Raw genomic sequence first — 13,101 nt, forward strand, 5'->3', positions numbered from 1 at the left:
AGCGCACTTCTCGTTAATCAGTCTTTGCTACTACTGTTAAACCTAGTTATAAAAAAATTTTAAAGCGTCCACGATTTTCCATTACATCCAGTTTTTCGTTATATGTGCAGTTTTTGTGCAAAGACCCAAAGAATGAAAACCAGATTAAGAATTATTGAAAGGGAAACCACATCGGAAGTGTTTACAGTAAATCAGAATTTTTCAAAGGTATAGAAGTGATCAAACGTTTCGCGATTGTGCTGAGAGGGTGGCGGAGTGGCGGCGGCAGCCTCCATCTCCTTTGCGACTTGCGTGGCGCGTCTATGAGTCAGCGGCGAAGGCGGATGGATGAGGAATCAGTCTTGGGGAGAGCTCACATGTTCGCAACGTTGCCGAGCGAGGAGGCTCCAAGATAATGACTCTGCCTTGTGTCTCCAGCATGCTCCGCTGTTCCCGCCATCGACGTGTGGGAGCCGTGAACAACCGCATGGCAATGATGGACATACACTGCTTGCCCCATGTCTTTTTTCATTGTTTTGTCTCTGTTTCTTTGTGTATGTGTGTTGCTGTGTTTGTTGCATGTTGTTTGTTATTTTTCTATTCTTTTAAGCATGTGCTATTGTAGTGCCATGTTCCGGAAGCGAAAGTAGCGGAGACTGCTACGTTTGCCACGTAGAGGCGCCATCGGTGCTGACACACGGCGCGCTAATTGGGGTCGCTTGTTGCTATCATAGATGTTCCTCGGACGTCAGTTCGTATTTTATCGTCCTGAAACTTGCGGGGTTTTGTCAAATTTCCAGTATTCAGCACTAGCTAAGAGACATTTGGTGCAGCAAATTCATTGTATCAAGATAAACTATCGCGACATGTTCGTTACATGGAGTTTTCAAATACACGCACTTCAATGGGGTGAATTGAAAAATTTCGTAATATTGACGAAACCACTACATGAAGGTTCGTTACATAGAGGTTTAGCTGTATATGGACAGAAAGTGCCTTGGGGTCAAGAGACCCTGGCTCCTGGTTTCTGGAAGCAAGATGTATTTCTGACAATGGTGGGGTGTTGTGCTTTCTTAATCTTACCTATTTTTTGTTTTTTAGGATGCTACTATAGGAATGTGCAGATAATGAGTCGTACAAAAACTGTTTGCCTGAGACTAGCGATGAGTGCAAGGTCTGATTAACAAGAGACAAGGCGTTTGGTGCTCCTTCAGTGACTTTGCACTCGATTGCTTGAGAATTTGCCTCACTGTAGTAAAGGCGGCCATTTTTTGTATGAATACATAAGGAGGACTGGGTAGAACCATTTTAAACAGACTTGCGTTACTCCTATGTTGACAGCTATTGCTATGGTACACAGGGGTTGGAGTGCTGCTCCATTTGCCCTATTCTGCTGCCAACCGCTTTCCCTGCTCCAACCTGCTCCGAAATGCAATGTTGTAACAGTTGTTACACAGAAGCGCCGAATGCAGAAGCACATATTGTTTAAAATTGTTCCAAACCCTTATGTATGGCTAACAAATTTAGCAGAACACTATTTTTCTGCCAAGTGCACCAATAATGGTAATGTCTACAAAAGTTCGTATTGGATGCAATTTGATTGAGTGACTGCAAGAAGTGCGGCAGGGACATGGCATGTACTGAGTTACATGCGATAGGGGCGGTCATAGTCAAAATGATGGCAGCACACTGATGGAAGAGGTACAATGCATCTGGCGCTGAGTCTAATGTAAAATTTTCGTAAACTTGGGAAGGAATGTAGCATAATAAATGTTTGTTCGCTAGTAAATTTAACATGAGCCACAAGCAATTGGAGGGAAATAAATGTGAAAAAAAAAAATGCTCTGTACACATGACGGCGTAATTACCTGTGGTGAGGGAAGCGAGCGCAGTGAACAAAGCAGACACCGCAAACTGTCATGAGCTGTTTGGAAACTTGTACATCTACAGTGAACTACACAAATTGTTCTTCAGTAGAGTTAGTTGCAGGGCTTGTTGGTGCTCTCGATTTAAGCTCAATTTAAGATTTGTTCTAATGGTTCTGCTGTGAAAACAAGTATATACTTCACCATAGAGCCTCTTTGGTAAGGACAAGTGTGTCAAGCCTGCATGAGAAAAAAGGTTTCGGACGAGCTATGCAAAGCCGTCCCCAAAATGTTTTGGACGAGCCCAGCTCACCCTCCCTGAACAGTTCCTCCTCTTGGATGTCCAGGGCAAGAAGCGCTCATCAGCAGTTTCTTTTTAGTTTCTGTCACCAGATGGAAGCACCTGCTTGATAATTTTGTTTTTCTATGCCAGATGGAAGCACTTGCTTGATGATTTTGTTTTCTTCTTTGCGAGGAGCGCGGTTGCCGAGTGAAAACATGGCATCCAGTGGCGGCAATGCATGCCCGGCTAGTCCGTCAGCCCGAAAAAAGTTTTTCTTCGTCATTATCTTATGTTTATTTTGTATTTATTAAGTGATTTTTATTGTTTGCTACCGGCAAGCAGCTAGTTTTGTATGCAGCAGTGTCAAGTAAACTTCATTGTGCTAATCTGACTTAGTATGTCATGTGGTTGTTTTGGCGACATCGAGTAGTTTGAAAAATTAAAAAAAAAAATGGAACACTTGAGGGTTTAAAGTACTACAGGGTGACGCCATAAAGATGTGAATCACTAGAAATGTTTTCAAGAGTGTCGGGAAGCCATACAGGGCCTCTTGCAAACATGTTTAACATAAGGTGGCCTCAGCATTGCTCAGGCAAAAATATGAGGAGTCACTGGCAGATGGTTACAAAGTAAAGAATCGGAAGAGGGAAAAGGCTGCCCTTCAGTGCTGTTTATCCTCCCTCAAGGCAGTACTGACCAGTGGCCAGGAATTATCGAAACAAGCATAGAATCTAAAAGGATATGCACAATATGGAGTGCAGAAATGTGCTGCTCATTGATGTGAACTCCAATATAGTGGCTGTGTTGGAGTGCACCAAAGCTGTAAACTTGATGTTTGTCAAGTTGTCAAAAGCTTTTAGTCAGATGGATAATCAGATGTGAAATGTAGAAAAAAGCATTCAGTTTGCTGCTATAGTATGCTCCAAATTGTTGCTAAGGCCAGCTGTAGTACTTTAAGCACCTGTACCTGTTTTGGTGGTTTCTCTTGTCATGCCAGAGATGCGTGCATAGTCAGCCCGAGCATTGAACAGTGAATAAAAAGAAATTAAATTGCATTCTTTTTTATTTCAGGAAGAGAAAAATCGCAATTATTCAAAGTGTTTAACCCTGGAAACATGCTTCAGTACAAAATTTGAATTCTTCAAAACACGTTCTGCTCTTAAGCTGCTCCAAAATGCTCAAGCCTGCTTCCACCCCTGAGTACAACAGGCGTGAAAGGAGCACTGAGGACAGATTTAGTTTTATTTATATCAATTTGTTGGCACGCTAAAGACAAAAGAGGCTACTAATATTGAACAGTGAAAACAAAACTTATAAGCAGGTTGCCAGCAAAGGCCAAACTATGGAGGATCTTGGGGTTTCTTGTTTAGTTTTTTGGTTCAAGAACTAACAGGTATAAAATTTATTCTAGTGCATCAGAATAAAGCCACTTGAACACACATTTTAATAACATGAGCCTTGAATGTTCCATATCTTAAGAAGTTGTAGTTGGAAAAGCAAGGTTTTTAGGCAAAATTTAAGCAAAACTTGGGATATTATATAAAAAAAAAAACAAATATGTTGGCAAACATTCAGTAGAACCTTGTTGATACTATCCCGGTTCATACGATTTCCATTTTCATACGCTGAAAATCGCGGGAAGTAAAGCATCTCCCATAGAGTTACACTATTTTTATCCCTGTTACTAGGTTCAAAATTTCTGCAAATTGTGGTCGTATAACACATTTTTCGACCAACTGGACATGTACTAATGAGCGTTTGCAACATGAAAAACTTATCAGCGGCACTCAGCTATTACAGTTGCTTTCCTGCAGTGCCTAGATGCGAAGAGGCGAGGCATCAAGGAACAGCAAATGATAAGGGGCACTTTTCTGCGGAATTCTGACTTCATACGGAAAATGCGATGGCTTTTTTGCATTGCCTTAAGGGCATAAGGGTGAACCATTTCCTAACTACAACTATTCGCTTGCATACGAGCGGGCCACATCTGGGGAATGCAGCATAAAAAAAAAAATGTGGCACCTGTAAACCATTGCTATGGCTTCTCTGCTTATCACAGGAGTTAGGGAGTGAAGCATCCGGAAACAACCAAGGAAGCGATCTCGGTTTGTCATTGCCTTCTACGAAGTGGATTGATTTGTTACTATCTTCCGCACTTAGGATAATGCAAATACTGGTTGAATTCATGAGAGCTAAAAAAGTAGCTGGGCATACTTGATGTCTATAAATGGAGTTCTACACTTTTATGCAGTGAAAGTCTGAATTATAATTGCCGCGGCAGTTACATTTTTCAAAATCGGGTGGTTAGGATCCCGGATAATACGTTTTTCTCTTTTTTATTAAAAAATATATCAGCAAGGTTGTACTGTAAATGTTTCTGAAAAATTAGTTTTTTCTAGTTAGGAAATAATTACTTTAGGCCATATAGTTGGACATGCCATTGGGCAAAACAGTCAGGCAAACCTTCTGTAGCTCAGGAGGCATCAAATTCTGCCTAAATGATGTGGTACCTCTACATTTGAAACAAACTATATTGGTAATGTAGGTACCTATTTTGAAACAACTCATAAATCAAGCAAAACAGGCAAAGATAAGGTGCTGCCACCAAAGGTCTTGGTCTAGTTCCTCTGGTTTTCATCACCTTCTGCTATATATGCCAGCTAAGGCTGGCAGAAAAGGGGAGAAGATGAGCCTTTGTCTTTGTAGGATGGAGGACCGAAGTGCAAGTGTCATTCTATGGTAGAATCTAGTTCCAAAGATGATTGGGATGATGCCATCAGGTTCACAGAAAAGAATCAGCCTCTCTCTCATGTTTAACAGTTGAATAACCCTGCCAATCACCCCTTGCAATTGTAGGATTTGGTGGCTGAAGAGAGAGGCACAGTATCAAATTCAAAGAATATTTTTATACAGTGACTGGCTAAAATATTGTGGTTTTACTGAAAGTGGCACTGGCAGAGGCTTATTTCTTGTTTTTAATGCCTCACTATACTTACTTTACTCTCCCTCTTGTTTACTGGCCAAACTTCCTTTTCTGCTTAGCCTTGACTGCAGAGCCACGCAAAGTTAACCCCGGGTATAAGTTTGGATAACAAGGCGGCACCCTCAGATTCACTGCTACTTAGATTGTCGAAAAAATCAACTGTGGACGCAGTTGAATCACAAGATTTGTCACATTCACAACTTGCATGCCACCCTTGGGGGGTGTACAGTTTTAACTTTCATGCTCCACTGCTTTCACTGGCTGTTCGAAAATTGCTGCCACTCTGAAAAACAAACTGAGAAGGAAAACTGTAGTTCACAAAACTCAAGGGTAGATGGCACAGCATGTTTAAGAATGACGTGGTTATGCACTTGAAATTAGCATTCACATCCATTTTTAGTCTGCAAACGAAGGTCTATTGTAACCTTAGGGAAACAGTTAACTGTGATGACATCAGTACAGTTCCTTTATGCACCTCTAAGTCTAGAATACACCTCCAGTCGCTTCCTATTGGCTTTCGTAGATTGAACTGTGTGCCCTTTGTGATCATCAGTGTCGCAAATGTGAATCAAATGCCCAGAAAAAAATATGCCAACTTTAAGATCCCCGCTTCTTGGCTGCAAATTTTTGTTTTGCTGCTGAACAAATGCCGACAGATCGTAAAAGGCTAAGCAACGAAATCTTGCTTTTAGTGAAAATTCAATGGAGTGGTCCGTGCTGTCCTTTCAGTACACAGTGTTCATGTGAACGCCAACACTAAGAGGAATTTTCTTTCTCAGTATGCTCTACACCAAATTACTTTGAAACTCAAATAGATGATCTGATTTTGTTTAGTTCACAACATCCAAATTCACTTCAAAGGTTATAAGCACAAAAAACTCTTGCACAAAGAAACTTAGTGGACAGGGCGAAGGAGGATGCTTTCATCCGTGCTGTCCACTGTGTTCCTTTGCACTGGTTCATCAAGGCATGAACCAGCCAGCTCAGTAGCAAGTGGTGCTGTGTAGGCATTGGACCAAACACTGCCATGCTCAAAGCTGCTACGCATTTTCCCATCATGCAAATATGCTGCCGACATTTGTGATGCTTACAGGTTTAAATGCTACACCTGCAGTGTGCTGTATGCTGAATTCTGCACAGAAATGTCCAGAGATGCCATTTATGACATTAACCACTAAGTGCAGCTGTTTGTACCACCTGCAGTATGCATGCGAATGGGAGGATGCCGAAATGGTCAAGGAGCTGCTGTCAGCCGGAGCCTGCCCGCAGGCGCGGGATGTGGACAATGGCTGGGTGCCATTGCATGTTGCTGCTGCGCGAGGCCACACCAATGTGGTGCTTGCCCTGCTTGACCATGGTGCACCCGCACGGCCACGCACACTGCGGCATGAACTGCCAGCCGACCTGGCTTCCCAGGGAAAACACATGGACTGTGTTCACCTGCTCGGTGAGTGCATCTATTCGGACTACTTATGCATCTTTATTCTGATGCATCTTGTGTATGTCACTGTCTGCAGCCTGGAGTGCAAATCTTTTGATAATTCTGGGAAGTGATGCTTTTGTACTGTCCAACTGTGGGGCAACTTTCACTACTCTGTGTCTCAAGGATTTAACTCTCTACAAAGTGTTTCCATCTTTACGGTACCTGGAATTAGGTGACACGATGCAGAACCTGAAAAAGAGATGGATGCCATTATGCACCTAGTGAAGTATTCGTGTATGCAAAGCAATCTGCTAAGTGATGTATATGAAAAATAAATACATTTATTGAAACTACGGTTATCACTGTTGCTGGTCTGAAGGCACTGGAAAACATAGTGAGGGACACTGAGAGGCTTGCTAGGTGCATCTTATACAGGCTCTAATTGTCAATTAGAGGAACGGAATGAATTCTTGAAGGGAAAATATGTAGCAGTTGAAGAAGGTCACAACAGTTGTCAGAAGGGAGAAAGGATGTTAGTTCGTGCACACACTGTTGACTGTTTGGACTCTTCATGGATGTTTGTCAAATTCACTGTTATGGACAACACCCAAGCAGTGCGTAAACAATTTGGCCATTATGGAGTTTTCATAGAGCAGCCAGACCTCACATTCTGTTCCTGCACCCCTCTTATACCGGTTTCCATTGGGTGAACAGGAGCAAGAGCAACGAGCAGCCAGAGCAGCGCATGAGAGCACTGGGGACATGCATTCTCGTCTCCCCAACGGAACATTCATACGTGACGTCAGGCGTCATGTGATCAAACTTTCAGGCGGTCGCATTGCCCGTATCCGCCATTTCGTCTTCCGCCATTTTTCTCGACCGTCCTGCCCGGGCTCCGGACGCTCCGGGCAAATAACCAGAAGTGATGTCAAAAAGATCACGCGACTTCCTTCATTCTCCCTGTACTCCGCCGCTGGCGACGGAGCACCGAGGACTGCTCTCGGCTACTATCGGGACCCCAAAAGCGTTCCTCCTTTGCCAATAGAACACAATGTTACTGATCCTGTTTGACCACTGGTAGGCGCCGAAACTCGTGAGAGCACTTTTAGTGCAGCTAAAAGTGCTCCTGTTCGCCCAATGGAAACCGGTATTAGATTGATCTATGGAAGTGCTCAGTGATTATGTTAGAGCAGTTTAGTTACTACAGCAGTTGCATGGCAGCAGCACTCACAAGCAGTGACCTCAAAATTGTCGTGACCTCAAAATTGTCGTGACCTCAAAATAGTCCGTATTCACTTCTGAATCTCAATGTAATGAGCATAGGTATTACATTCAAACCCACTTATAACAATAATAAAGTGCCACGGAAATATCATTGTTATAACCGGGTTAAGTAAAAAGAAACCAAAGAAAACATTATAAACTACACATTTAATGAGCACGAGGTAGCTTCCATTTTTTATTTCGCAGCGGGAAGAAACCCATAATCTGTTCGCATGTTCTGTTTCACGGCAGTCCGGCCGACATCTTTTTGCAGGGCATCCACCTGCTGAACGTAGTGTAGTGGAAGGTTCTTAGGAAAAAAAAAATCCCACAGGGATTCGATTATTTGCAAAGCCTCCTGGTGAGACGCAACCTGCACAGGTTTATGTTCGTCGTCGTTGCTACTTTCACCGTCATTCGTGCCAGTGACTGCTGCTACGATTGCCTCGTCTGTCAGCTCTTCATCTGTCGCTACTGTATCGTTGGCATGTGAAAAATTCCTCAAATCTTGACGCGTCGCCATCATTACCGCTCACTGTGGACCAAAGTTCGCTCATCGCTGTGTCTGCAGGAGCTTTGCGACCTTTCGCGTTGCTGGTATTCCCAGCGAAGCCCACCTTCCTGAAGCAGTTCATGATGGTGGAGGAGCTTATTTCTGCCCATGATCCATAAATGAACTGCACTGCCATCAAGAGCGAGATCTTCAAGTCTGGAACTGGTCAGCTTTCTCGGACAGAAATTTCGAAGTTCAGCGCGAGCCTGGTCAAAATATGTCGGCGATACAGTGCTTTGAAACAAGCAATCACGCCTGCATCCATAGGCTGCAAGTGTGCAGTGGTGTTAGATGTGAGGAAAAGAACTCCTACATGTGAGAGCTTCTGAACTGTTTGGTGCGCAGTGCAGTTGTCGAGCATCAGTGCCACCTTCCTGCCTTTGCACTGCATCCATTGATCAAACTCGACCAGCCACTCGCGGAAAATTTCGCTCATCATCCATGCTTTCCCGTTATGACGGTAGTGAACCAGGATGCTCATGGCACCACAAAAACAGCGGGGATTCTTGGGTTTCCCTAAGAAGAAGGTGGGGCACTTGTCGCTGCTGTTCATGTTGGCACACAAGAAAACGGCCACGCACAGTTTGCTTTGCTTGCCGCCCTTACAGTGATCGCCTTTGACAGCGTGCGTCTTTAATGGTAGCATCTGTAAAAACAGCCCAATCTCGTCTCCATTGTACAAGTCCCAGTCCGCATATGCTTCTCGGATGCAGGGCAGTGTTTGCTCAAGCCACTTCTGCCTAGCCTCGACATCGAGCGATTCTGCCTTGCCCACGACTGCCTTGTAGACAATTCCGTGGCCCATATTCCGAGTGTGCGTCGTTATCGAAAGTCTCTCCTTGGACTGTTCAATTCAACCATCGCCAGGCTGGAAATCAGTGTCGTGCAGGAGGTATGCAAAGTGCTTCGCCTTCTCCTATAAATCGGGCCACTATTCGGCAGGTTCGCTGCACAGGCATTTAAGAACCACTGGTAGAGTGCTTGTTCTACATCTCTGTAGACCCCATGTCGAACAATTTTTTAGCTGTCATTCATTGCATGGGTGGCACTGGCATCACTTTCGTTCTCAATCTTGAGCGTGTTGTGGATGATTGTCGATACTGTCGATTGCATCAGGCTGTACTTGTGCACCAAGTTGCACACTTTTACACCGTCCTCGTGCTCATGTACAATATTCCGCTTAACTTCTAGCAGTATTGCCGTTCGCTTCCTCTTCTGCGCCGGTTGTGTCGCGCTTCCTGAAGGAGTATCCTCCATTGCTGCTCACGGAAAATCCAAGGCCAGCAAGGTCGTGGCAACGATGATGGCGCACTAGGAGAACCACACTAGAAAGACACGTGCACGAATGCTTCTGCACGCCTGCCACAAAACATATGCAACTGCGAAGTGGGGGCTTGGACAAAGCAAATACAGGAGGATAGTGCAGCCCACTGTCAGCGCAACCTCAGAATTGACTGCTCCACCGTGCAGAAGCAGAGAAGACGGGAGTTCTGTGGTCTCGAGAGGGAGCGCTCAAAGTTCTCCCTCAGTACGGCCGTGCCTAGCAGTGCCTTACACCGTCCTCCTCCTCCACGTGAGGAAGCGCTGCTTCCTCTCCCGTATCTTCATGGGATGCAAGCTTCGCCGATACACCTGACAACGCATTGGCTCGACACGCTCTGTCCTGATTTCTTTTTTTCTTTTTTATTGTTGCTGCATCAATGTTGTCGACCTCTCCGCTTACGCCCGTGCTTTTGTGGTCGTCACATTTCCGCATTTTAGTTGACTTTCAGTGACCATATTTGATCGTCATAACCGATAATATAATGTGACACCATTGTAATAAGCGATTTATGTTACAATAGAACACATGGCGAGCCTGACGGTGCAGCGGCTGTCCATTAGTGTATCTGATATATTGTTAAAACTAGTATTGCTACAAGTGGGTCTTACTGTATATTCTTGACCAACACGTGCAGTTTCTACTTTATGTGCATGAAAGGCGGTTGGCAATGAAACAGGTGTACCGAACTTCTCACTGCTGAGCAGTGAGGCTCGAGCGACAGGTGACAGGGTTCGCCGCAGTACACAAATTGCTGGTGGCAGTTTGGCAGGCAATTACCCCAAGGTTCAGGGTTTTATCTCACACTAGTGTTATCTCTCGCTTACCAAAAGCACCACGGAAGCTACAGCAGGAGGAGAGTTAATAGCCGAGCATTCAACAGACATTTGCGTCTCGTTCCTTTCAACGAGGCTGGGAAGCAGCGGCATGAAAGGTCCTGGTTGGTGCAGGAGACTAGTCTTGCACCATCTTGTGGCTATGTTGACTGAGGGGATGGGTTACAGCTGGATGTTCCATATACCAACCTTCACAGGTGACAGAATCCGCCTTTTTCACAAAATGTGGCGCCCTCTGGGAGTGGTTGAAAATTCGTCTGCTACTGGTTGAAAGCGTCTGGGAGACGCAGCCGGCAGCGAAATGGCAATGTGTGCCCTTGACAGCTACCACCATCTGTCGTATACGCTTGTCATGAATATTAACTGCACATGGCCTCCGAGATCAGCACCGGCTATGCCATTCGCAGAGGCCAAGAACTGCGCATGCGCAGCTGGTGTTGGTGGTTTGTTTTCAACCAAGGGAGAGGCGCGCATGTGCAGAGTGGCCTTCGGATTCTTCCTATGGCAGCTATCATCCACTTTATCCCTCCTCTTCCTAGAAGAATAGATGGGGATATTCTTCCCATTTTGCAAACCCCGCTGAGGTGGCGCAGTGGTTACGGCGTTCGACTACTGTTCCCAAGGGTGCGGGACCGAATCCCGGCCTCGGCGGCCGCTTTTCGATGGAGGCGAAAAGCAAGGCGCCCGTGTGCTGTGCGATGTCAGTGCACGTTAAACAACCGCAGGTGGTCGAAATTTCCGGAGTCCTCCGCAACGGCGTCTCGCATAGCCTGAGCCGCTTTGGGACGTTAAACCCCACAAGCCAAGCCTCTCCATTTTGCAACCTGCCAACATTGGCAGATGGCAAGATGCAGGACAGTGCCATGGCCTGCCCTTCTTTTTCTATGTCCCCGTATATTTGCGCAGTTACAATGCATTCAAGTGCACTAGTTTTGCATGCTTTTTATGTGATAGCGTAAGAGTTCCACTGTTACAAAAGGCCGGTATCCGGGGTCTCACACTCAGACACCTGATGTGTGGCAAGCACTACTTGTCACTGGCCAGGGTTAGTTCATGGAGGAGCAAGTTGTGACCTGCCACAGTTGGCAGGTTGGCTAAGTGGAGGTAGGGAAATCTTTCTCCCTTCTACTGTGAGAGGGAGTCTTTTACGAGAGAGGAGAAAAGCTGGCTGCTGTGGAAAAATGAGATTCTAATCGAATTAAATGATATGTGTGGTGGTGCATTGCACATGCAGTCATTCTTTGTGTGTGTGTGTGTGTGTGTGTGTGTGTGTGTGTGTGTGTGTGTGTGTGTGTGTGTGTGTGTGTGTGTGTGTGTGTGTGTGTGTGTGTGTGTGTGTGTGTGTGTGTGTGTGTGCGTGTGTGTGTGCGTGTGTGTGTGCACGCGTGTGTGTGCACGCGTGTGTGTGTGTGTGAGAGAGTGGGGGGGGGGGGAATGCATAGCATGTATGAAATGTATGGCTTGTGCAGTCAGGCGATGATAATTTGATTGAAACATTTTTTATTTCTGAACTTCTTCGTTTGAAAGAGTGGTCCAAGCAAATGCCACAATATCCAGGCTTTTACAGTCGAGCAAAACCAGTGCTGACAGTCTAAGTGCACTGCTTCAGCCAGCGGGTGAGCACTTTTTCAGGGATCCAGATCAAATGTATTATATGGGCTCACTTGCTGATGTGTCCTGTTCTTGTGTGTAGGTGGCTGAAATCGGAACATACAGCCTGCTGTTTCTGTGGTCTTGTACTGAACTCCCTCTACAGTAGATGAGGTGCACCTACTGTTGCACAAACACAGGACACAGTCGGAACCTGTTTAAATGATCATTCGGCTGTTGACGCAGTTGTTCACAGTGTTGCCATGTGTGATGTCGGACAAGGGTAAACAAACTGATCTTGTGGTACCTTTCAGCACAAACAAGCTAACAACAGCAGAGCATTTAGAAATCAAGTTGACCACTGTAGTACCACTAGTCTCTTGGCTTTTCTTCTCAGAATCCTACGAGAGACCTGCTTCATCATATCCACGGAGCTCTTGGCTGCACCCTCCTCATGTAGGCAGAGAGGTAGGCCCAATGAACATCCTATTCTCTCTGTAGTAGACATGATGCATAAGTACTGCTGAACCCCACTACAGGGGATGCTGCTGCAGAAAAATAATGATGCAGTCAAGTACTTCTGATTCCCAGTCAACAAACCAGACAATGTAGCACAATTTTGGTCCATAATGAACTGTTTTTGGCATTTGAAAGAAGCTTTTGCCAAGTGAATTATACCTTAGGTTTTTTTTTTTCTTAATTTTTCAACACAATGAACATGGGGCCACCAAACCTTATACTTTTCCGCATTGAAAACTGTCTAAAGAGCTAGATTTCATACCCTGTTTCACCAAAGATGGCCACCAACCTTGCTTCTTAATAGCAGCATTTACTTTCCCTGCAAGGGTTCCAAACACACTGAGGTTTCAGACAACTTGAGTAGGCATTTTGTTTCAGCAAAGTTAAGATACTTCATCCCTGATGCATGAGAAGGAAATGGCCCCCGTGGTTGTGAACAGAATAAAAAAAAGAAAATGCAGCATGAAACAAAACACTTCACAGTCC

The 13,101-nt window shown here is 45.0% G+C and overlaps 1 protein-coding gene across 3 annotated transcripts in view; it reads left to right on the forward strand.

Annotated features, from left to right (window-relative positions):
- Positions 1-13,101, forward strand: part of Shark (SH2 ankyrin repeat kinase) — a 47,381-nt gene that overhangs the window by 16,804 nt on the left and 17,476 nt on the right. For all 3 annotated transcript variants that reach the window (XM_084593666.1, XM_084593664.1, XM_084593667.1), the window contains 2 exons: positions 6,314-6,557; positions 12,494-12,564. In XM_084593666.1, coding sequence (XP_084449792.1) covers positions 6,314-6,557; positions 12,494-12,564 — 315 coding nt within the window. The remainder of the gene's footprint in view (positions 1-6,313; positions 6,558-12,493; positions 12,565-13,101) is intronic.

This window comes from Amblyomma maculatum, chromosome 2 (genome assembly GCF_055883805.1).
Source record: "Amblyomma maculatum isolate TAMU_Amacu chromosome 2, ASM5588380v1, whole genome shotgun sequence".
NCBI lineage: Eukaryota > Metazoa > Arthropoda > Arachnida > Ixodida > Ixodidae > Amblyomma > Amblyomma maculatum.